Source organism: Petaurus breviceps, unplaced genomic scaffold (genome assembly GCF_028583685.1).
Source record: "Petaurus breviceps papuanus isolate PSGF00001 unplaced genomic scaffold, PetGlider_PUasm1.0 76, whole genome shotgun sequence".
Classification (NCBI taxonomy): Eukaryota; Metazoa; Chordata; class Mammalia; order Diprotodontia; family Petauridae; genus Petaurus; species Petaurus breviceps.
In genome coordinates, this window is record NW_027186473.1 from 7688351 (window position 1) to 7715471 (window position 27121).

The following is a 27121-nucleotide window of genomic DNA, read 5'->3' on the forward strand; positions in this document are numbered from 1 at the left end:
GGTAAAAGAAAGCAGATATAATTCTCAAGAAAAAATATATTTGCTCCTACAGCAAAAAAAAAAAAAAAAGGACACTGTCCTCTAAATTAGAATGGAGCAATCACTGAATCAATGAAAGGGTTGGGAGGGTTAGTAAAAGATTTAAAGAAAGTCTTATGGAGAAAAAATAGAGCTCTAAAAACAATTCTGAAAGGAAAAACAGAGAGACAGATGGAAAGACAGAGAGAGAATCAGTGGTTCAGGACTGAGGATGAATGGGAGAGAGAAGACAAAAACAGAACAATGAGTCAAAAGACATACAAATGAAAGAAGCTTGAGCTCTCTCCTGACCAAAGCTACTATACTAATTTTTAAAGATGGGAGGTAGGAGTGATATAGGGAAGAATAATAATAAGTTGAACTGTCAGTTAATAATAACTAGAAGACCTAGAAATTAATATCCCACTCCCCCAAAAAAATGCCGAGAAGAAATTTTGAAAGTCAAAGGATAAACAAAACTTAATACTATTGAGAGAGAAAAACAAAAAGTTGAAGTACATATCCATATTTTTAGATAGATACACGCGTACAGAACAGTTAACGTTTATATAGCACTTAACTAGTACTTGGCTGTGTGTGAGGTACTTTACAAATGTTTATCTTACTTACTCCTCAGAACATCCCTGTGAGGTATGTGATATTATTATCCTCATTTTATAGATGAGGAAACTGAGGCAAACAAAAGTTAAGTGACTTGCCCAGGGTCATGCAGCTAGTAAATATCTGAGACTAGATTTTAACTCAGGTTTTCCTAACTCCAAGCATGGCACTCTATGCATGTATGGTATCATCTAGCTGCTACACATGTAATGCATGCATGCATGCATGTGTGTATGCATATATGTATTGTACACATATGTATAGATGTAAAGTACAGTGGATAGGGAGTACAGCCTAGAATCAAAAAGACCTGATTTTAAATCCATTCTCAAACACTTAGTAGCTATGGAACCCTGGGCAAGTCAAATAAACTGTTTGCCTCAGTTTCCTCAACTATAAAATGAAGATAATAACATCACCATTACCTCCCTGGGTTATTGTGTGGATCAAAACAGATAAATATTTTCATGTGCTTTGCACAGTGCCCAGCACATAGTAGGAGCTATATAAATATTTATTACCTTCCTCTCTTCATCCTTCTATCGCTACCATTGTAAGTCCTTAGGAAAATAGGGCTTTACTCTGCATATAGCCATAGACCTATCATTAACTGTTTCATTTTTATCGTTGTGTTCCTAGAACCCAGCACCATACCTGGAATATAGTAGGTGTTTAATAAATGCTTACAGATTGATTGATAAGAACATTTGGGCTATTTGTACACTAACAAAAACTCTGGAGAACATAGCTACTGCTATCCCAGCACACTAGGTTTCTCAATGTCTATCCAAATGGCATTTGAACCTCTAAGATATGCTAGCATAAAACCTTTCTTATTTCCTCTCTGTATGCCCTCATACACAGACACACACATGTATATCTGTTGTATGTAATTCATGTGGAATTAGTTTAAATAGTCAAGAAATCAAACCCAAAAAATGTACAGCTATAGAATAATCCTATATCTCCTCTTACCTAAATTTCCTGTACAATTTCGTGTTTCATAAAAGGAGAGCTGGACATAATTATGCGTTCCCCATATCATCAGTCCAGATGTTTTAGAGATGGCCCTTTGGTTGACTTCTTGTGCATTGAAAACAACACACTATACATCAGTAATAATTCTGATCATTTGGATAACTTCTTGCCTCCAAAATGACCACTAATCTTCCTGTATCCCCAGGAGTCAGGTGGCACAGATTAGTGGCCCTTTTCCACAGATAGAAACCCTGTAGCACCAAGGTCAGGTAGCCCCGTGTGAAGAGCACAAGTAAGTCTTGTAGCCCTGAGCTTCAGTATCTGTAGAAAGGAAATAAAGATCTGTGTATTCTGCCTTGTAGAGATGTAGAGAAATGGCCAGAAAATACACTATATTTTACTAAATTGCTTTTCCAAAGCCTATGCACATTATTGGACAGTTTCTAAAGACAAATTCATCTTTGCCTGTCTTTGTACTTCAGAATTCAGAACTGAACCCTCAACATATCAGGCGTTGACAAGAGGCCACATGTCTAATAAGTATAACTCTGCCAAATAACATGGAATGAAAAATCTATTCCAGCAAAGCCAATAATAGCCATATTGCCTCTTTTTCCCTCTATCAAAAGGCAGAAAGTCATTAAAATAAAAAACAGATATTAGTGGTCCCAGCATTCTTAATGTCATCACCTCTTTGACATCAATCTACTATTTGGGAAATAAGAAGCAAATGCAATCATCATTGAAATATCATTTCTATAACTTTCCTTTCTAGGGGATTTTGAAAGTAAGAACTCATCCAGATAAATATTATAGTTCAAAAACCACAAAATGTTATGGCCTCGCAATAGCTAAGGCTAGCAAACTAGGTCTAAGAAATAATCATCAAAATGACATAGGAGATTTAAAAGCAGCTGAGAATCTTTTTTAAGATATAGTTTTATTGTTGCCTTTTTGTCTTTACAACAGTCATTTCCTTTAACCTCTGGCTACCCTCACTGAACTGTTCATTGTGACAACAAAGACATAAGCCAAGCCACCCAAATAGAATAAATGTGTCTGACACTGTGTGCCACATTCTGCATCTCCTGAGTAGTGAAGCTCTTCTGAGCTCTTTATCAGTTCTCTAAGACTGAGATAGTGCACTACGATGAAGTTAAGTGTTATTTACATTACTCATTAGGTATGTTATTCTCTTTATTTTATTTTCTTCATTTTTCAATGTTTCATACAGGTCTTCCCATGTTTCTATGGATTCCTCAATTTCATCATTTCTTATGCCATAATATATTACATTTGTGTAACTCATTTTGTTTAGTTCCCATCAATGTGGACCCATTTTGTTTCCAGTTTTTTCTACCACAAAAAGTGGACCACTGAGCATTTAAAGGGACAAGAAAGGCTGTTTACTTGAGGAAAATGTGTTTGTCCTTCCTAAGATAGAAAACAGTTCATCTTTTCTAGGTAAATATTGTATGTTGAGTGCCACAACATATGGCACAAACTTCATAGCTCCCAGGCTAAAAAACACAAAGACTGATTTGCAAAGTCATGTGGCAGGTAAATAGATATCTTGATAACAATAGGAAAAATAAATGCATTCCCAACATAAACTAGTGCTTCTTAATTCACTAATGCTTATTGTCGCCTGATGGATAATCATGATCACATGATCACATTAGCAATTATGGAAAGTGCTAGTTCAGTAAATACTTTATTACTGATCTGATTGTTGTGAAGTCATGGGTCAAGCCAAACAAACATGAGATTATCCTGGCTATGATGTCAGTGAAAAGCTTCCATGTTTAACATTTGAAAGTATTAAAGTTATCCTTTACAGTTTTTCAATGACCTATCATATTTGTAAATAATTTTTTTAACCCAATCTGGGTGATTGGAGAAGTATAATAATTGCCACTGTACTAAATTAGTTGAACATGAATGACCTTTAGGATAAGCCCTCATGATGTCCAATGATCCAAAACTACAATCATCAAGAAAAGTTTTTTTAAAAATCTAACAAATTAGATTCCAAATTTGTAGGCAACTCAGGAGCATGAGGCAACTCTAGAAGGTCTCGAGCTCCCCCTAGAGGTCATCTTAGTTATTGTTACAAAATTTAATTCTAATCTAAATGAAATTGTCAGGCAACTTTTAAAATTTTTTTCTTGTGCCCTTGGGATAGCTATCATTATTGGCAAGTCATCTATTCCTTTATTAATTTGAATTTCCCAGTTTAAATGATCCTTGAACAAAGAGAAAAATTAATGAGAAAAAACAAGCACTCTCATTTGTTTCATAGCTATAGAATAACCTCAGCGTTCAGGTTTGGAATCACATCTGCTAAAAAGAGCATGCAGATGTTCCAGGTATGAAAGGATCATAGATTTAGAGCTATAAGAGAACTTAAAGACCTTCTAGTACAACTACATCATTTACAAATGAGGAAACTAAAGCCCAGATCAGTGACAACAATAGCCACACAGGAGGTAATGTATTTGAATCCTTGCTCCCTTATTCCAAATGCATCTCATTTCCATTGTATCAATGCATCCACAGTAAAATAAAGTAAACATTAAGCAATGTCCCCTTTGGAATGTCTAGAGGAGGGGAATAATATCGTTTCATTAAGGTAATTCCAACTTGTATTTCAAGCTGAAAATGTATGCTACTACTTTGGCTAAAATTGGCCAGAAAATTGAGGTGTTGTTTGCTTGTTTGTTTTTTCAAGCATGATGTCTACTTGAATTATCTGGATAGTTGCCTCAACTCTCTACCTCATTGTATATGGACACAACTATGAAGTTTTCATATTCCCAGTAAATTCCTTTTAAACTAAGAAAAATGCTTTATTCATCTATGTAGACCTCAACACAGAGTAGACTACAGAAAAAAATGTATTCTGAATGAATGAATGAATGAATGAATGAATGAATGAATGAATGAATGAATGAATGAAGTGAGGGTCAAACTTTACCCTGTGCTAAAGAGAAGATGCCAGGTACCTCACAATTTCCATCTTTGCTGCTTTTGCTCTAGAAAAATATGAAGGTGCTTTATTGAAAGGTGAGATGCCCCATTAAACTAATAACTACTTGTTTACTGCTTCTATTTCCAAGCCCAAGCCCTACCCTAAAAAACAATAGAAGTAAGAGTTGGGTGGAGGGGAGGAGAGAATGGACTAGTGATTTAGGTCAAGCTTCTCAAAGAAGCCCCAAATAGAACTCATTGTCTTCACAACTGTTCACAACCTCAGAGGTCCCCTCAATTTCTCACTCATTTCACATATCTGGTCAGTTGCCAAATCCTATAGAATCACCACCATAACAATCTCCCATTGGTCCTCTTTTTTCTACTCGTAGCAACCACTCCAGTTCGGGACCTCATCACCTCTCATTTGGGCTATTGCAATAACTTCTTAATATGTTTCTCTATACCCAGTCTTTCTCTTTATCCAATCCTTCCTCTACACAAATGCCTCAGTGCTAATAATGAAACACAAATCTGACCTTTCACTTCCCTGCTCAATAAACTACAGTTGCTCCCTTATTACCTCTATGATCAACTATAGACTCCTCTGTTCGGCATCTATAGCCCTTTACTGGCTGACTCCAACCTACCTTTCTAACCTCATCACATCATTTTATGTACTCTACACATTGTGTGAGCAACTAGGTGGTGCAGCAAATAGAATGCCAGTTATGGAGTTAGGAAGGCTTGAGCTCAAATCCAACTTGTGTGACCCTGGGCAACTCACTTACCCTATTTGCCTCAGTTTCTCATCTGTAAAATGAGTTGGAGAAGGGAATGGAAAACAAGTCTGGTAACTCTGCCAAGAAAGCCCCCAATGGGGTTACAAGGAGTGGGACACGACTAAAAACTACTGACCCACAACAACACATTATGTTGTCTAGCTAAACTGATCTTCTTTCTGTTCCTAAAATACAAAAGTAATCCCTTCTCTGTGCCTTGGTACCAACTGTCCTTCATGCCTTAAATGCATTCTCTCACCTCTGCCTCTTATGCCTAGTTTTCTTCAAAGCTCAGCTCAAATACTATCTGAAGTCTTTTCTTGATCCTCTTAGCTACTGTTGCCTACCTACTCCCACAAAATCACCTTATTTTTATTTTATTCAAGCTTATCTATATCTATGTACATGTATCCTCTCAGTAGTAGCATGTAATTTTCTTAAAGGCAGGGATTGTTTCAAACTTGTCATTGTATCACCAGTGTCCAAAATATTGCCTGGCTTATAGTAGGCACTTTCAAAATGCTTGTTGATTGATTGATTGATTAATTGATTGAAATAGGGTTGAGTCTAGGAATAGTAATATGGTCAGGAATCCTGGATCATAGAATGATAAATTTAGAACTAGAAAGAATCTTAGAGACCATCACATTCAACCCTCTCATTTTATAGATGAGGAAACAGGAGGATTTTCTTACTCAGCAAGCATATATAGAGAGAGAAGTATTTTAATTCCTTTTTTTCTGACTTTACACCCAGAACCCCTTTCATTAACAGTACTACCTAGCTGCTACCATCAGCCTCAACCAGCTCAAGTCCCTACCTATATTTTAGTTACCTTCAGATCATAAATTGTAATCTACAAACCTGTCCATTTGCATGATTTTGCATCTTCTTTTTGTTTTCCTGGTTCTCCTACCTTTTGGGTTTCTAATTAAACTCCTTTCAAAAAATCCCAACTTTTCTCCATGAAATTGGAATTCATCCATATGCAGGCCATGATAAGTGAGGGAATCAGCTTTTCTCTAGTGACACCAGATATATTTAATAGCTAGTGTTGAGAACTACAGTTCCAACCTGAGGTGTAGGGTAGAATTAGTGGTTCCAGGATGGAGGGATGGGAAAATTCAGAAAATGTGTCAAATCAAGCCCATCCTTTTGGTTAATAAGTCAACTTCACAAGGAACATGAAGGTGGGAGAAGGGGAATTCATTCGGCAAATACAGAGTATCTTAAAAGTATTGGTGCAATTTTAAGCTATGTCTCAAAATGGGAACACCTTGTGTAACACCTACTATGTATCAGGCACTGTCCTAGGCACCGATGATACAAGCACAAAGAAAGAAACAATTCTTACCTGCAGTAAGTTTACAATCTAATAGAAGAGGCAACAAGTATGCATAAAAATATATACACCATAAACATAAAGTTAATAAATATAAACATATACAAAGTAGTTAACTACAAAATAGTCTGGGAGGAAGAGCACTGGGAGTTGAGGGGGATCAGGAAAGGCTTTATGTGGAAGGAAGGAGAAAAGGAAGGAAGAAAAGAAGGAATGAAAGGAGAAAAGAAGGGAGGGAAAGAAAATGGGATGGAGGAAGAAAATGAAGAAAAGAGGGAAGGAGGAAGAAAAGAAGGGGGAAAAGAAGGGAGGAAGAAAAGAAGGAATGAAAGGAGAAAGGGAAGGAGAAAAGAAGGGAGGGAAAGAAAGTGGAATGGAGGAAGAAAAGAAAGAAAAGAGGGAAGGAGGAAGAAAAGAAGGGGGAAAAGAAGGGAGGAAGAAAAAAGGAAATAAGCATTAAGCACCTATGATGTGCTTTACACATCTCATTTGATCCTCACAACAACCACGGTAAGTTTGTGCTGTTATTCACATTTTACAGTTGAGGAAACTGAGGCTTAAGTGACTTGTTCAAGGTCACACAGCTAGTAAGTATCTGAGGCTGAATTCCTGGGTCCAGGTCCAGACCTCTCTCCACTATGCCACTTAACGCTTCTAGAAGATGGCACTTGAACTGTACCTAAAAGGACAAAGGGACTCTTATAGGTAGAGGTAAGTAGGGAGTTCATTCAAGCATGTGAAACAGCCAAGGCCAAGAGATAGGAAATGTCCTATGTGAGGAACCCAAAGGAGGACAATTTAGCCTGATGATAGAGTGCCCAAGAGGGAGTGAGGTCCTGTGAAGTTGGAGAAATTGTGTTGTGCTTTAAGGGTTAAAAAGATGAGTTAAAAATAAATAAGTAAAAGAGGAGTTAATATGTTATCTGACCTAGAGGCAATAGGAAGCCCATGGATTTGGCTGAGTAGGGGAGTCACCTGGTCAGATCTGTGCTTAAGGAAGATTACTTTGTCAGCCATGCACGGGATGGATTGGAGTGGTAAGAGAGGCAGGGGGACCCACTAGGGGGCTTTTGCAATAAAATTGATGAAAAGTGGTCGGGGTCTGAACTATGGTTGGAACTGAGAGAGTGAAAAGATTGAATGGAATGCCAATGACGTTGCTCAGGGAGTGACTGAACAAGTAAGAAATAGTTTAGGGTTTTAGTGAACTACAAGCCCAATATGAGTCAACAGTATGATGTTGCAACAAAAATAGCTCACGTAATCTTGGACTGCATTAAGTGAAACATAGTGCCCAATTAAGGAGGTGATACACTGTGCTTAAGGAGGTGATACACTGTGCTTTGTCCTGGTCAGATCACATCTGGAGTATTTTTTGCAGTTCTGGGCATAGCATTTTAGGGATAATAATCATTTGTATATATTTAATCAATCAATAAACAGTTATTAAGTACCTACTATGTGCCGGGCAATATGCTAAGAAAAACAGGTAAAAGACAGTACTTGCCCCCAAGGAGTTTACAATCTAATAGGGAGAAATAGGGAAAGGACTACAGAAGCCATCAATTCATACCCCCCCAACCTTTTTTTTTTTTTTTTGCTTTTTGGAGGGGGGAAGGCAGGGCAATTGGGGTTAAGTGACTTGCCCAAGGTCACACAGCTAGTAAGTGTTAAGTGTCTGAGGCCAAATTTGAACTCAGGTCTTCCTGACTCCAGGGCAGGTGCTCTATTCACTGTGCCACCTAACCGTCCCTAGCTGCCTCCCACCTTTATTTTTAACAGAGGGAGAATCTAATATCTTAGAGAGGCAAAACGACTCACTTGAGGTCACAAAGGTAAAGAGCAGCATAACTGAGATTTGAACCCAGATTCTCTAAACCCAGATTCTATATCCAGCATTGTTTTAACTGTATTCCACTACTCTACTAATTCCACTCATCTTTTGTAAACAAGCTGCTTTCTTCACAACAGCCCTGAGACAAGCAGGATTTGTATCATTACCTCTATTTCACCTCTATATAATAAAAGTGAACCTCAGGAGGATAGCCCCAATGGTCCCACAGAGTCAGGGTTTGAACCTTGGCCTCTATAACTACACTGTTTTTACCTCACCAAATGTATATCCAGGGTGAAAAGGGAACTAGAAACCTTGTCATATGGGCATTGGATCAGTGATATTTTAACCTGCTAAAGAGAAGCCTTAGGTGAACAAAATAGTTATCTTGAAGTATGTGAAGGGCCGTCTTAGGGATTAGACTCCATCTATTTGACCCTGGAAGGCAACCAGAAGCAAAGCATAGAAGCTACAGAGAGATCAATCTCACCCCTTATACAAACAAGACCTTCCAAAGCATATGAGTTCTTCAAGAGTGAATTGGGCTGCCTCAGGAGGGAGTGGGTACCTCTTCCCTGGAAATCTTCAAGTGAATGGCCCTTACAGAGGGGATTCAGCCTTACCTGGGTTGGACTAGATCAGGGGTAGGGAAACTGCAGCCTCAAGCGCCACATGTGTCCCTCTAGGTCCTCAAGTGTGACCTTTTGACTGAATCCAAACTTCACAGAATAAATCCCCTTAATAAAAGGATTTATTTTGTAAAACTTGGACTCAGTCAAAAGGCTGCACCCAAAGGCTTAGAAGGTCACAGTTTCCCTACCCCTGGACAAGATGATTTCTGAGAATTTTCTAATTCTAAGGTTCTGTGAGAGCTGCTATCAGCTAAACAGAGTGATATCTCCTGCCTAAGGCTTTCTCTCACTTGGGTTAATAATGGTCTGTCTAAATTTCTGTATGATAGCTTTATAAGAGCATAGATTTTAATCTGTAAAGGCCACATCAATTTAACAAAAGAAACTAAGCATATTTGGAATGCCATCCTAACCTTTCTGTGTTAATATCAGATAAAACAACCACCATCTCCTATAACGTATCCTTTGGTGCCTTTGTAAAAGAATTAACATGTTTCTGGCCCCACAGACCATTTGTACCTTTATAGTCTAATTTATTCCACAATGTATTTAATGTTTACCTTAGATAATAGGAGAATAGAGAGGGCAGATGGCAATGTAGTCTGTGAGGGTCATTTAAGAGTTTGACAAAAGATACTAAAAGGATCAAGAAATGATGTTCAGGCTAACTTTCCTACTTCCTGATGCACAGGTGCCAAATTGAGAAGTATCTAAGAATTCTACAACTGGAATGGTCTCTAAAATGATAGTAACTTTTAGTTTTATTGATAAACCCATGGCCCCAGATGTTCCTATCCTATGTGAGGGTTAGGAGGAGTGAAAAGATGCTAATTGCTATGTTCTATTGGATCAAAAAAAAGTCACTATTTAAGTGGGGATTTTAAAAACATTTTAGATTATAGAATATAGACTATTTGAATGCATGGATTATTTCTTTTTTATCTTTGTATACCCTACCACAGTGCTTGTCACATATTAGGAAATTTATAAATAATTGTTGACTGATTTATTGAAAAGACCAGTCATCAAAAATGTCTGTTCAGGTACCTGAAAATTACTCATTTCCATAAATTCATCAGAAAAGTAATTCAACATGCATTGAATAAGTACCAACTCTATGCAAGGTATCTTATTAGGCACCGGGGATATACAAACAAAACATTATTTTCCCTCTAAGAGTTTATATCCTACTGGGAAGGAGCAATATGACCTATAATAATGACAATTAACATTTGTATAGTGACCTAAGTATTACAAAGCAGTTTACGTATTTTATTTCATTTGTTCCTCACTACAATCCTGTGAGACTGGTGCTATTGTTATTTCAATCTTATTGTTGAGAAAGTGGGAGCTAAAGATTAAGTGATTTGCTCAGGGGTCACACAGTTAATAAGCATCTAAAGAGTGATTTGAACCCAGGTCCTAATACACAAATGTAACTTACAACCATCCACAAAGTAATTTCAAGTGGGAGAGAACAGAAATGAACCTTCCCATCCTCCCAGCCCAAAAACCACATGTGGAAGGTGCCACAACTGTGCTTGGAAGAAAGCTAGGATGGTAGGAGGTGATTGCATCCCAAATAGGGAAGAATCATCTGTACTTAGGTGTGGAAGTGGGAGATGTCAACACTGTATGGGAAGCAGCTAGCAGGCCAGTTTAACCAGAGAGTCCCACTAGGCTACCCAAAACCCTTTTCAGCCCAAATTTAAACCAACTGGGGCTTAGAAGACACGGATAAGGAGCAGTCTTTATGTCCAGTTACAAACTGACAGTGTTTCAGATAGCAAATGGCAGCACTAATAATTTAGATACTTCTGCATTTGTGCTGGTTCAAACCATCACAATCCATTGACTTCAAATCTGTTTTCTTCTTACTTTTGAACTGCTAAGATATCCCAAGAGTCTCCAAGGAAGTTTTGAGGGCTTCTGCGTACTTACTGTTGCTAAGGAAACAAAAGTTTTAATATCTGTGTGTTTGGGCTTTCAGACACTGTTTGAAGTCATTCATTTGTAAAGGAAAACCTTTGGTAAATAGGTTGTTTAGGTGTGTGTAAATTGATGCTAACTTTCTGAGGAGTTATTCCCCTACAACCTTTGAATAATAGTGTTTCTGGGTCTCTATTCTTTCTTAGCATTCACATGAGAATTTAGTACCCTATCTTAAATTGAGTTGGTATTCTTTGGATCAAAACAGCCATAATTATCTCAGCACCTCAAACATTAAGCCCAATGGTTCTTAGTTAAGCAAAATACAAATGAACCTGGAGATAAAGACCAAGACCACTGGCTCCAAAAGTGCTTGAAGACTATTAAGATCTCCAATAATTGCTAGCCACATAAAGATCTTTAACTGCCTCAGCATTTAAGCATTCCTTCCCTCCTTATTGCCCCTGCCACTACTGTAATATAGGCCTTAATTATAACTCACCTGGACTGCTGCCATAGCTTCCTAATGGGCCTTCCTACTGCTCTCTTTTCCAATCAAGTCCTCAAACTGCTGCCAGATTAGCTTTCCTTAAACCCATCTCTGATCATGATGCTACTTAAAACACTGCTGCATAATATTCAAACTCATTTGCCTGGCATTCGAGGCTCTTTGCCATCTGCTGCCATTTTACCTTTTCAGCTCTGCCACACATGACTTTCTTCTTTGTACTCTATACTCTAATCAAACACAGATCTTAGTACTTTTTGTAAACCACCCTTAAACACTTATTATTGTGCACTAGTCATGAGCAGCAGTGTGATGTAATGGAGAGAGGACTGGCTGGAGTCAGGAAGACCTGATTTTGAGCCCTTCCTTTTACATATATTAGCTATCTGATCATGGGCAAATCAGTTAACCTCTCACAGTCCCAAGGAAATCTCTAAAGCCCCTGGACTTGGGGTTAGAGGATGTGGTTTTGAATCCTAACTCTACCCCTTACTACCTATGTGACCATGAGTAAGTTATTTAACTTTTCAAAGCCTTGGTTTTCTCGTCTGTAAAATTGGGAGGTTGGATTATACCACTTCAATGCCTTCTAGCTCTAAATCGATCATGTTATGATCCTAAGCTACAGAAAAGTCACTTATCTCTATTCATGGGAGGAATTTCCACAGTGAAAATACTAATAAAATGGCAAGTGTGCACCAAAGTTTTTATGTGACCAACCTCCCCTAATAGACTATAAGCTCCATGAGGGTAGGGACTGTGTTTTATTTACCCTTTGTATTTCTCCCAGTGCCCTGCACGGGAGGGCTTTTCACATAATAGATTTTATTATTTATTTGTTTGTTTGTTTATTATTAGATTTATTATAAGATTATACTCTTCACAGTATATACTCTTCTTTAAGTGTTGAGTTCAGGAGTGACAAAGAGGTGTGAGTTCCTTGTTCCCCCATACTAGCCTCAGCTGTACACCACTGTTGCCTCTCAAGTCTCAGTATTCCCTGCTCTGTCCCTTAGGGTTTGAACTCTTCTTTGTCTCCCAAAACAATTTGAATGTATAGCTCACTGCCTTACTTACACAGCAAGTCTAGAATTAATATTTAAGCTACCAGCAGCTATTCGAGTTGCCATAGCTCATTGAACCCCATTGCATCTCTCACTTTTGCATATTGTCAGGAGAGAGAACATGGGCTCTTCCTGATCAACCACTGTGGTCCAATTAACTTTACTTAGCATTCAATTCGGGGTAAGGATTTCCACCAGGATCACCACCACCCTAGTAAAAGCATCATGTGATACAGCAACAAGGACTCGTTTAACAGGATGGAATCAGAAATTAAGAGATTAGAAACTGGGGCAAAATAGGCAGCAAATAGGAAGTGAAGTCAAGGACTCGTGTCAAGAAGGTGGGGCTTTGGGGACCAGAGGAGTGAGGGAGCCATCAAGGAACATCATTATAGATCAGAAGAAAGGAAGGTTGGTAGGCAAACTACCAGCAAAAGAGAGGACGGGGAATACCTGTGAGTCTCTATCTTTGCATGTGAAATAGTCTCTTTCTGAGAACTGGTGGTAAGGGAAAGGGTAGGGGTGGGAGGATGTGTCTCTATTTGACTCTGCTGGTCAGCTCTTTTTTCACTTAAATCTTCTCTTATTAAGAGACTTGAAAAGTTGAGTGAATTCTTATAAATCAATCAATTAACAAGCATTTATTTAGCCCCTTTGAGCTAGGCCCTATGGTAGGTACAAGGGATAGACAACGAATTCCTATTCACAGGATTCCTCTCTCTTCCTTTATACTCTTTAAAATCATTACCAAGAATACTGTCTGTTACTGGTCTTCCACTGGATACCTGTCGGTCATGTAACCATGTTCCTGAAAAAAGTTCTTCTCTCATTCTGCATTTCAGAAACATCCAGAAAAGGGGAGTTCAACTTAATTCCCCTTCATCTAGTCACCCATGACAGCTTCATCCAATCACCCATGACTTGGCTTCATCTAAACCAAGAGACCCAAATCTTCCATATAAGGCTTTTCTCTGTGTCATGGCCCTACTTAAGTAGATCCAGCTTCTTTTGAAAATGTGTTTTATTCTAAACTTAAGAAACAAAAATGCATTTCCATAACATAGTAGAATAGGGGGGAGGAAAAGTGATAGCCCATGAAACTGCAAATCTATTATGTATAACTCGCTATTCCTTTTAAATATATAATAAAGTTGTCATGTAACTTTGTTTTTTTTCTTTTTTCTTCCCTCCCTTCCCCCCACCCTAGAGATGGCTACCATTAGATGCAAGTGTGTGTGTGTATGTGTGTGATAGCATTCTATATGTACTTCTATTTATCACTTACTCTGGATGTAGATAGCATCTTCCTTGATAGGTCCTTTGTAGTTCATTTAGGTATTTGTAATAGCCAACATGACAGTCACATCCTATGACCTTTACTTGCTTTCTCTTAACATCACAGGGATATTAGTGGAACCCATGGGCTGTCTATTAGTTAACCCTTGCCCTGTCTACATAATTAGCTCACCATTTTTACCCATATTTCTATTATGACATACATTAGCCTACTTCAAAATTTCTTATTTGCAATGTGTTGCAGCCTCCTCAGATCCACCAGGCAACAATCCACACTGCACTTGGGTGAGCCTCAATTTCAGCTCTTCAGAGACAACAGTGTTCCATGACTCACAGCCAAGGTTGTGCTGGAGCCAATTAAACCACTGGCTGATTGCTAAATTTTCAGGATGAGCATTTATACCTCAAACATTGTCAAATGGGACAATTGGGGCTTGATCTATTGTTTCATCGATTGTCTAAGCTCAAGGAAATGATGAAGAAAATGTTAATAATGGGAAAAAATCGTAATGTTATGCATATATTTTTATTCATTTATTTATTCATTCATTCATTTGTTCATTTATTATTATATTATTATTTATTTATTAATAAAGATATCATTATTATTATAAAAAATAATTTTTTATTATTAACAAATTTGATTGTTTGTTTATTTATTTATTTTGTGAACAAGCTAAACATTTACCAGCATACCTGCTCCTGCTCACAACTGATGGCAAGCCTTTTAATCCAACTAACAGAAAATATAAAAACAACAAAAAGGACTCATAGTAGCCCATAAACTATTGATAGGATTCCCCTTCTTTCTCCAGTGAGTCACCATCTTTCCCCAGGGTCTGTTCAATTCACCAGATTCACCCTCCCATAGAAGGGTAACAAACTGATGGTTATTCCACAGACAATCACCCCTTATTCTGATGGCATGTAGGCATCCAACTTTATAGTATTAAACTGAGGGTTTGGACATATTTATCTCAAAGAGGAAAATAAACTTGCAGTGGCTACAAAGACAACCAGACCTGCACTAACCAAATAAATCGTGGTAATACTTCTCTTCCCCATTTTGTGGACTCATCCTCTTACTTCTCCTCAAGCTACGTATGTTTGTTAGGATAAGAATGGGGAAGGGCATTCTGGGGAAGAGGGAGGGAAAGAGAGAGGGAAAAGGAGAGAGAGATTGGTTTTCCAAAATGATGGTGCTGCTCAATATCTCTCTTTTCTCCCTAGAATTTTTAAATTTTTTAGCATTGCTAGGGAAAGGCAAGCCCGAGACTAGTAATTTCTAGAATTCCCCCTAGAAGGTTGGATTTCAGAAATCTAGAACCTATGATCTAGAAAGGTAGCCTAAGATTAGCCCTACCAATATACTCCCTATTTTTTGCCTAAAAGGCTGGGATTTAGAAACTCTCACTCCTGGATTCACTTATCCTGGGACCATATGCAACTGCCAAATGTCTCTCACTACATCTCCAGGGTTGGGTCCAGGTCCTCAGTGTCCAAGAATTCAAGGTCCAGCAACTATCCTGTCTGTCCACATAGATAAGAATATGCAAAAACCCCATGTGCTCTCTGCTCCAAAGCAGCCATTATTGGAGGGAAAGAGGGGAGAGGAGAAAGCTTCTCACCCTACCCATATCTATTCCTAGGCCTGCTGCTCTCTCAGGCTCCCTGGGGGATGGGGATGGTGGGGAGAAGGAGTAAAGACAGGCCAACTCTGCAACTAACCCTTGTTTCATAGTCTCATCCTTCTGTACCAAACCAAACCAGTAAATGTATTCCCAGCTAATCCATACCAAGTTGCAAATGGGTCAAATGGGCATCTCCAAAACATTTATGGATAGATGAAATCAGACTTGTTGCCCTATAATTCATCAAGTTGATTAACAAATTCCTCTGGTTAACCTCCAATGTTTAAATATTTATATTACATCTTAAATATATTCATTCATTGTTTTAATGAGTTACTATCATACTGTTGTACATCATAGGTACTTGGTGTTTATTGAATTGAATTATGTTTGCCATATACTTAAATTATCAATGAGAATATAAAAAGGGAAAAAGAGCTATCCATAAACACTTAAAACTAAGAAAAAGGATTGATTGACGGACCTCCTGCATTGAATACCTAAGAACAATGTCTTTTAAAAATCTTAATTTGGGGTGGCTAGGTGGTGCAGTGAATAGAACACCAACCTGGAGTCAGGAGGACCTGAGTTCAAATCCGGCCTCAGACACTTAACACATACTAGCCATGTGACCTTGGGCAAGTCACTTAACCCCATTGCCCTGCCTTTCCCCCTCTAAAAAAGCAAAAATTAAAAAATAAATTTTTCATCTTAATTTAACTATTTTCTTATCAAATGATTCCTAAATGATTAGGATATGAAATTATCCAAGGAATTCAGTTCATAAAATTTTCATTCGTATCTTAAATATATTAAAACTAGATCTAAACAGAAATTGACCTCTTCTCTCCCTTCCTCCTAGAACAAAGAAGCCAGTAAATCAGCAATAATGTCTTGATTCTGAAATACGAATTTTTAAAAACTGGTCATTGTTTTAATTCATCCTTTTTCTTTTTTTCTCCTTTCCATGATTTAAAATCAAAGACAGGAAGGCAAAGGAGAGACAGTCTGAAATCTTATCCCTGGCACCCCCCAGTTATCAGGAATTCAAATCATCTCTACCCAAAGGCATTTTAATGTAATTTAATCTCCATTAATAGTCAGAATCTTGAGTATTGCCTCCTTACCAGTTGCCATCTGGGAATAGTCCTCGTTTCAAGAATTTTTTCCCTACGTATGGCTTTTAGGCAACCTGCAATTTATCTCTAGATGATAATCTTGTGTTTCTTGTTTCAGATGGTTATACCACTGATGACATTGAATTTTACTGGAATGGAGGAGAAAGTGCAGTATCAGGGGTTAACAATATTGAACTGCCTCAGTTTTCAATTGTGGATTACAAGATGGTGTCAAAGAAGGTGGAATTCACAACAGGTAAGAACATCACTACCAAACAAATGCAAAAGCAGTGGGAGAGAAGAGGAGTGATGAGAAGACAGGACATGGCCTAAAACTGTTCATAATCTGATTCTTTTTCTTTTAAATCCAGGGGCATATCCACGGTTGTCACTGAGTTTTCGGCTGAAAAGAAACATTGGTTACTTCATTTTGCAAACTTACATGCCTTCAACACTGATTACAATTCTGTCCTGGGTATCTTTTTGGATCAACTATGATGCATCTGCAGCCAGAGTTGCACTAGGTAATGTGTTTCCAAACTAGCAAAATGTTAATGTGTTCCCAGTTTAAACCAAAGAACCTATTGTAGCAAGTGTAAAGATACAGCATACTAGATAGTACACTGACTAGATCTCAGTTAAATGCTATTAAGTTCAAATAATTTTCTGAAATATCACACAAAAATTACCTTTTTAAAGACTTTCAACAGTTGTTTATATACAGATTCTGGGAGGATATCTATTTTTTAAATATGATGTTTCACTTTTATTCCTACTTGCCACATTAGAGCACATTTACCTGGCTTCATTCTCAAAATAATTTGAGGGGAAAACCTCTTCCCTATTCAGAATTTGCAAGTAACATTATAAGGCACCCATTTTGGTAGTCTGAAAAATAATCTTTTAGAATTTTAGCCAGAGTAAATTGCACAGTCTCCCATTTCCTTTAAGTGGAGCTCATTATGCCAGGATAAGACAAGGGCTATTCATCAAATACATTAATGATCTGTGATTAGAAATGAGTAGAAAATGGTTTCCTTCTTGGGGAACAAAATCAGAAATTAATCATAGTATAGCTGAGTAGTTACAGGGTCAGAGGGTAAAGAAGCCATAATTCAAAGTTTAAATGCCTTGGGAAGTAAGAAGATATGAGGCTGTCATTGGTGGGTCTTGACCTATCTTTGGCATCCATGGGTCTCCTTGGCTATTTTACATTGGACCCAGCTCTCCTATCACACTTAGTAATTCATGCACATGGACAAATACAGTACCCATTCTTTGAGTGGGCTAAAATATTAAATTTCCTTTGAAGCTACTGAACAAGACTAAACAATGAGAGCATCCTTTCACACTTAGACTATTTGTCATCTCTATAGCTTATGTATGTTGGCTGAATACATCAAGCTTAAAGGGTCAAGTGGCAGTAGCACTTTACCAAACATTGAACAATTCAGGAGTAAGGAAAGTATGCAAATAATTTACCACATCATGCATACTTATATTTTAAATGTGTGTACATGCATATATGTATATGTTATAGCTACAGACCCATTACTGGCTATGTACACAACAAGAAAGAATAATTAGTACAGATACAAAGTGATACCCAATTGAGCTTGTATGTTATTTCCTCCTTAAGCCAAATTCAATGAGAGTAAAGTTAACCCATTCCCTTTTACCTTCCTGTTCTCTTCCATTGTAACAGTTTTTCTGGCCTCTTTTATATGAGATAATTTACCCTATTCTATCTCCTTCTCTCATTATATTCCTCTTTCACCTCTTAATTTTATTTTTTAGATATCATCCCTTCCTAGTCAACTAATCCTGTGCCCTCTGTCTATACAAGTACACACATATACACACACACTCATATATGTATTTATACACACATGCACCCTTTTATATAAACATTTATATGTATGTATACATATATATATATATATACATATATATTCCGTTCAACTATCCTTACACTGAGAAAAGTCTCATGAGTTACAATTATCATTTTTCCATGTAGGAATGTAAATAGTTCAACTTTAATAAGTTCCTTACAATTTCTTTTTCCTGTTTACCTTCTCATGCTTCTCTTGCTTCTTGTATTTGAAAGTCAAATTTTCTGTTCAGCTCTGGTTTTTTCATCAAGAATGCTTGAAAGTCCTCTATTTCATTGAATGACCATATTTTCCCCTAAAGCATTATACTCAGTTTTTCTGGGTAGGTGATTCTTGGTTTTAATCCTAGCTCCTTTGACCTCTGGAATATCCTATTTCAAGCCCTTCAGTCCCTTAATGTAGAAACTGCCAGATCCTGTGTTATCCTGATTATGTTTCCACAATACTCAAATTGTTTCTTCCTGGCTACTTGTAATATTTTCTCCTTGAGCTGGAATTTGGCTATGATATTCCTAGCAGTTTTCTTTTGGGGATCTTTTTCAACAGGCAATCAGTGAATTTTTTCAATTTCTATTTTTCCCTCTGGTTCCAGAATATTGGGGCAATTTTCCTTGATAATTTCTTGAAGGATGATTTCTAGGTTCTTTTTTTGATCATGGCTTTCAGGTAGTCCAATAATTTTTAAATTATCTCTCCTGGATCTATTTTCCAGGTCAGTGGTTTTCCCAATGAGATATTTCACAATGCCTTCTATTTTTTCATTTGTTTGGATCTGTTTTATAGTATCTTGAGTTCTCATAAAGTCATTAGCTGCCAATTGCTCCAATCTAATTTTGAAGGAATTATTCTCTTCAGTGAGTTTTTGAAATTATTTTTCCATCTGGGCAATTTGGCTTATTAAGGCATTCTTCTCTTCATTTGGCTTTTTGGGCCTCTTTTGCCATTTGAGTTAGTCTATTTTTTCAGGTGTTATTTTCTTCAGTATTTTTGGGGTCTCCTTTAGCAAGCTGTTAACTCACTTTTCATGATTTCTTGCATCACTCTCATTTCTCTTCCCAATTTTTCCTCCACTTCTCTTACTTGATTTTCACAATCCTTCTTGAGCTTCTCCATGGCCTATAATCAGTTCATATTTTTCTTGGAAGCTTTTGATGCAGGAGTTCTGATTTCATTGTCTTCCTCACATTCCATGGTTTGATCCTTCTTGTCCCCAAAAAAGGATTCTACGGTCTGATTGTGATTCCTCTGCTTGCTCATCTTGCCAGCCAATTATTTGACTTTTGAGCTTTTTGCCATGGTAGAATTCTGCTTCCAGAGTGGAGAGCTTTGTCCCAAATAGCTGGGGTTTTCTCAAATGTTGTCAGAGGTATGAGGAGGGTGCCCTCTCTACAGACACCACACTGGCACATTGGTGTTTCTCATCCCAGGACCACCACCCAAGAAAGCAACACAGATCCAAGCAGTTTAAAGCAAGAGTGATTACCTTCTGAATGTTAGCTTGGTCCCCCTATTATCTGCAGGCCAGGAGCTCTGGAGGCAGCCACGTGGCAGCAGCTGAAGCCAGCACACCTTCTCCACTTCTTGCCCTAGGGGCAGGGGCCAGGCTCTTCCATCCCCCTGTTCCAACAGAGTTCCCTTCCTACTGACCTTTTACTTTCTCTTTGGCATTTATGGGTTGAGAAGTCTGGAAACCACCACGACTGCTGGTGATTCACTCTCCTGAAGTCTGCTCCAACTGCTGCTGATCAGGGCCACCCTGGGGCCAGAACTGAGCAGGTCACATGGGACTGTGCTGGGCTCCCAGGTTGGTGTGATAGACCCTTCCTGTCGACCTGCCAGGCTGCCTTCAGCAGGAGATTTGTTTCTCTCTGTCTCTTGGGGGTTCTGTAGCTCTAAAATCTGTTGAGAGTCATATTTTACAGGTATTAGAGGTGGGGAGGGGGGAATCTCATGGAATTTCCTGATCCTACTCTGGTATCTTGGCTCTGCCTCAACTCAGCTATTCTTTTCAAAGAAACAAGGTCACCAAGTATGAAAATACTTTGTATGCATTTATCATTCCATCATACTCAAAACCATTTCTCATCTCATCATTTTCCTTTTTTTTTTTCCTTTTTTTTTCTGCTGTAATAAGTTTATATTGACCAAATCATAGTTATCTCCTTGCCTCCAGGAAAGAGAAGGCCAAAACAATCTTTTTCTTTCCTAATTCACATTACTGTCTTCTTGTATTCTTTTAAAACCAACCTTCCCTTGTATTTAAGTTTTCTAGCCTCCTGCCTTTACTTATGATTTCCTCTGTGAAGATTTTTCCTCTTTCCCACTTTTCTACCTCTACTCTTTTTAGATATATCTTTAATTTTCTTTCTCTTACATATAACCTTTGTGATACCTTGTGACAAGCTATCACAATCTAATCAGTCTAAAGGTCCAACTCCCTCTCCACCTTCACTTCTTGATTCTCCTGATCATTATCACAAAATATCCAATCTGTATCCACATGAACCATGTATGATTTAAACTAGGACCATATTTAACAAGATAAGTTAACCAGGCCTAGTCCCTGACATGTAAGAGGTTTACAATCCTAAAATACCTCACCTCAAACTCAGTTCTTTCAGAAGGTGTAGCAGCAAGCACCCCAGCATCCCCAGGGTGGCTGCCAACACAGGTTCTTGGATCTGCTTTGATAAAAGAAAGCAACTCAAAATGGGTTAACAAGCTTACTTTAATCAGTCGAACATATATCATTTACCTAGTTCAGGGGAAAAAGGTCAGCACCCCAAACTTCAGAGTATACAGACAGAATTATCAAGTCAGAGAAACAGATCAAGCAGACAGGTTTCCAAACTATCCAACCATTACATCCATACCAAATCACAGTAACCATCAACATCTCGGTTTTTCAAAGCCGGGGGCTCTCAACAATGGCTTCCCAGAGTCTCATTTGATCAAATCACAGAACACTTCTCAAAGTGAGCCCCAAAGCAAAGCCTCACATCAGGGATTATATAGCCTTCTCCTGGGTCAGAGAATGTAACCACCCTCTTGACCCACTGCCCAATCACACAGCATCAAGGTGTGGGCATTCCTGAAAACCAAGCCTCCTGCTCCATGTGACCACATTCAGCCTATTAGGAGGCAGAGTATATTTTCAAATCAAGGAAGGTTCTCAGAGTCTCTTAAGCCTACCAAAGGGCCTAAGGGCAGGGAAGATCTTTAAATTTGCATTTCCATTACAGAAGGTATTTATGTATCTCTGTGTTAAGCTCTACAGGGAAATGGTCAGAGATGAGTCTGGAAAATGCCACAGACAAAATATTACATATTCAGAAAATAATTCTAAAACCAACAGCTTTGTTCAAATTATTGAATTTTCTCCAAAATAATTGCAATGGTGTTATATTACTATCTATTGCTGAATTTGTTGAAACAAGCTGCTCTATTAGCCTATGGCTAATTATATTATTGTCCTTAGAAGAGAGATTCCTGATCTTTTTGTGTATGACATGGACCCTCCTTTGGCAGTATGGTAAAGTCTTGACTTTTGTCTTGCACTGGACTTTGAAGATGATATTGTGAAACTGTGCTTCATTTAAATCCAATCCATGCACAAGTCAAGGCATCACCCTGTAATGAAAAGTAAAGACAAACAATAGAACTTATGGACCTGAAAGAAGGGAAGAATGAATGGAGAGGAGACCAGAGAATTGTAAAGAAAGAAGACAGGAAATATGAATGAAGTCCAAAAGAATCCATCACCTATTGTCTCATGCATCAAATAGTGTTTTGATCTGTGATTTGATTTTCATTGTGCCTTGCTCAGTAGTGAATATCTTATCAGCATACCACAAATATCAATGAATACTTTTAGGCATCCTGAAGGAGGTCTCTCTGCCGGCTACAACCTGGTCATAAGAAAAGTCTTCCCTACTTTACCAAATGGTTGGTTGTACTAAAGCCATTATTCCAGGAAAATAGCCATAGGATGGAATGGTCAACCCTCTCCACCCAAAATAACTTTTTCTCAAAGCTGGCCTCTTTGTTTTGCAGGAATCACCACCGTGCTGACCATGACTACCATCAGCACTCACCTCAGGGAGACCCTGCCAAAGATCCCCTATGTCAAAGCAATTGATATTTACCTGATGGGATGCTTTGTGTTCGTGTTCCTGGCGCTGCTTGAATATGCCTTTGTAAATTACATATTCTTTGGTAGAGGCCCTCAGAAGAAGGGAGCTGGGAAAACAGACCAGGGGGCAAATGAGAAGAACAAACTGGAGATGAATAAAGTCCAGGTAGTGTATTAAGCATCAAAAACTGGACATTGCCTCATTTTCATATGAGGAAAACATGCTCAAGAATAACCCATGATTGCATGTAGTTTAATTTTCAATAGAATCTCGTAGTCTATTAAGGAATTGTTTGATGAATCTGAAAATGTGTTCAGCAATGTGGTTCTCTAGGACTAGCATGTCCAAATTGGATTCCCCCCATCATAAAGGTAAGCAATGCTTTACGTTTCTCAAAAGATATTCTTTTGGGGCGCCTAGGTGACTTAGTGAATAGAGCACCAGCCCTGGAGTCAGAAGGACCTGAATTCAAATCTGACCTCAGACACTTAACACACAAACTAACCGTGTGACCTTGGGCAAGTCACTTAACCCCAACTGCCCTCCAGAAAACAAAAAAAAAAAAAAAAAGGATACTCTTTGAACCTGGGGTGGAAATACCCTGATTTAAGTTGGTAGTTTCATAAGCATAGTGTAGATTCTGTACAGAAGAAGTCAGGAAACCAATACCTTCATCTATAAAATAAGACTAGTAGGACTAAAGCTGTTCTAATGAATGAGACAATAGACGGAGAACCACTTTGAATTCTTAGAAAGAGTGATGTTCTACAAATTCAGAATATTGTTACTTTTTACTAGCAGTTCTTAATGAGCTGTGAACCTCAATGAGGATAATGACTGACCTGTTTGTTCTTCTAAGACATTTATCTATTTTAGCCTCTGTGGGTTTGACTTATGTACCACGTTTCTTTGAACTCTATTAAAATTACAGAAGAAATGCTTATTTGAAAAATGCTACTAACTTAAATTTTATTTCAAGGTGGTAGACTGAATCACAAGGTATTTTCATACTATTTCATACTATTTAGAAAGGTATTTTCATACTATTTAGTGGTCTACCAAATCAGTGACTTGAACACAGTCCACTCTATTGGCCTATATTCTAAGCAAAGTATCAAGAAACAAAGAGGTGACCAGGCAAGGGACATGTCTTTTCCACTGGATCAGATGAAAATATTTTGTACACTGAAGAAAACTTGGTACATAGACCATATTCTTTTTATCAATATGTCCACGAGGAAGTTTATTAATGGTTTTTCTTTTCACTTTCATCACGCCTAATCTGACACACATTCATTAAAAGCCGTCTAGGTGCCAAGCACTGGGTATACAAAAATAAATCAGTCCATGACTCTTAGAAGTTTGCAATCTAATAAGGAGAAGGGGAGCGGGTGAAATGGAATGTGCAAAGATAAGTAAATACTAAATATATATGAAGTAAATACCAGGTACTTTTGATCTGAGAGGAGCCACTAATAGCTGGGAAGATCAGGAAAGGCCTTCATCAGGACACAGCCCTCAAGCTAGGTAGAACAGAGCTAGTGATTCCAAGAAGTTGAGATGAGGAAGGAGTGTGTATCAGGTATACAAAGGCACAGAGGTGGGAGATGAGATATTATACATGAGGAACATCACATAGACCATTTTGGCTAAGCCTAAGAGTGCATGACAGGGAGTAGTGTGAAATAAATCTGGAAAGATAGATTGGAGCCAGATCATAAAAGACTTTAAATGTCAAACAGAGAAAGTTGGTAGGGGTTGGGAGGGTTGTTTGTTTGTCTATTTGATTAATCTTAGAGGCAATAGAGAGCCACAAGAACTTTCTAAGCAAGTGAATGACTTGGCCTGACCTGTATTTTATAAATACCATTTTGGCAGCTGTGTTGATGTGATGAATTTAAAAGGGGTAAGGAATAGAGGCAGGGGGACCAATTAGGAGGCTATTAGAATAAGCTGCATGAGAGGTGATAAGGGCCTAAACTGGGGTGATGGCCACCTGAATGGAGAGAAGGTAACAGATTGGAAAATGTTGCCCAGATAGAATAAACATGTTTTGGCAAGTGGTGGTCTTAATGAGAGGGCAAGGAAGTGTAACTAGTTAGAGATAACTCCAAGGTGATGGGAAGGATGATAGTGTCCTCAACAGAAATAGGAAAGTGATAAGGAGAGGTGGAATAAAGATGAGTTCTGTTTTGAATGTGTTAAGTTTAAAATGCCTTTGGAACATCAGGTAGAAATATCCACCAGGCATCTGGCCAAGTGATTTAGGAAGCTCAGGAGAGAAGAGGAAGAGGCGTGTAAATTTATTCTAGTTGTGTCTAATCCTTCTGCTACATGACAGCCCTTCAAATATTTAATAGCTAATAATAGTTAGTGATGATATAGCTCCTACTGTGCGCCAAGAGCTTTACAAATATTAACTCATTTGATCCTCACGCAACAACTCTGTGATGTAGGTGCTATTATTATCTTCATTTTACAGTTGGAGAAACTGAGGCAAACAGAGGGTAAGTGATTTGTCCAGGGCCAAACAGCTAGTAAGTGTCAGAGGTGAACTCAGATCTCCCTGCTTCCAGGCCCACCACTCCATCCACTGGACCATTTAACTGCCCCTGTTTCACTTGAAGATAACAATTACGCCCAACCTAAATATTACCTTCTCTAGACTAAACGTGCCTGGTTCCTTCTGACGATCTTCATATGACAGGGACTCAAGTCTCTTTACCAACCTAGTTGTCCCCACCAGCTTGTTTCACACAGTTTCCTTCTTAAAATGTTATTGAGTTGTTTTCAGTCATGTCCAACTCTTCATGGCCCCATTTGGGGTTTTCTCAGCAAAGATACTACAGTAGTCTGCCATTCCTTCTCCAGCTCACTTTACAGATGAGGAAACTGAGGCAAACAGGATTAAGTGACTTGCCCAGGGTCACACAGCTAGGTAATGTCTGAGGTCAAATTTGAAATCAGGAGATGAGTCTTCCTGATTCCAGGCCAGGTGCTCTATGCACTATGGCGCCACCTACCTACCCTGGCACAAAACTCCCTACTGCAGAAATGTTGTCTATCTAAGAGGCACTAAAGTATGGATGGAGTGTTTGGCCTAGAATCAGAAAGACTTGAGTTCAAATTTGGCCTCAGATACTTACTAGCTGTGTGACTCTGGACAAGTCCTTTAACCACTGTCTGCCTCAGTTTCCTCAATTGTAAATGGAGATAATAATAGCACCCACCTCCCAGGGTTATTGTGAGGATTAAAAGAGATAATGTTTTAAAGTGCCTATCATAGAGCCTCACACATAACAGGAGCTTAATAAATGCCAACCCTCTTCCCTTTCCCTTTCCTTTTCCCTTTCCCATACATGCCTTTATCCAGGTTATTAACAAGAATATTGAACAACAGATACCTAGGGACCTACACCATGAACTATCTAAGGTAACATCAAGCCATCAATGCCTATCCTTTGGGTCTGACCATCCATCCAGTTCCAGATCCACCTAACTATACTATCTTCCACCTCACATGTCTCCATCTTTTCTACAAAAATAGTGAGAGACTTTGTCAAATGCTTTACTAAAACCTAGGTAAAACCTAGATACCTGCAAGTTGAATAACCCTATCAGAACATGAAAGGAGATCAGTCTGCCAGGAGTTATGAAGCCTTACTGGCTCTTGGTCATCACTACCTCTTTTTTCTAGGTGTTCTATAACCAACCCTTTAATAATAACGTTCTGGATTTTTACAAGGAATCCTATAAAACCTTTGATGTACTCTTAAATCAATGAACTCAGTCAGAGATCCAACTATGAAAATAAACTATTATGTTGGCTCTCCCAATACTGTATCACTTACTCAAATAACCACAGTAACAGTTTATGACTGCCCTGGTTTTAAACAGGACTTAGCATCCCTCTCCCAATTTCTTGATTATTATAGAGTTCTTGGCACCATTCAGCTGGGTTCTAATAGTTTTTGAGCCATATCCCTTGGATAGGAGCTTAAGCATCCCAACTAAACAGACCTACCCAGACACATCCATGTGACCCATCACATCTGCCTGCACACATACGATATGAATCACTGGCTCCAGCCCAACTCTATTCTACTTACCCTGACAATCTTCAGGTTTTACTAAATCCATTTTCTTTCCACTACCACTTTTTTCACTTCTTAATTAGTAGACGGAGAGTGACAGGAATCATTGTGAACTATTTAATGTATCTTAAATGCTTATTTCTCCTGCTACCTACTTTTAAAATGTCAGGGTAACCTTAACATGTGATTTATTCAGCTAGGAAGTCCTCTACCCTAGTGTTATTTAAAGAGCCTCTTTTATGCTTGCAAATACATATGAGGCAACATACTTACTCTAAA

At 38.3% G+C, this 27121-nt stretch overlaps 1 protein-coding gene across 1 annotated transcript in view; it reads left to right on the forward strand.

Annotated features, from left to right (window-relative positions):
• The window catches only part of GABRB1 (gamma-aminobutyric acid type A receptor subunit beta1), a 458587-nt gene that overhangs the window by 424787 nt on the left and 6679 nt on the right, over positions 1–27121 (forward strand). Inside the window, exons 6-8 of the mRNA XM_069105179.1 lie at positions 16842–16979; positions 17095–17247; positions 22669–22913. Coding sequence (XP_068961280.1) covers positions 16842–16979; positions 17095–17247; positions 22669–22913 — 536 coding nt within the window. The remainder of the gene's footprint in view (positions 1–16841; positions 16980–17094; positions 17248–22668; positions 22914–27121) is intronic.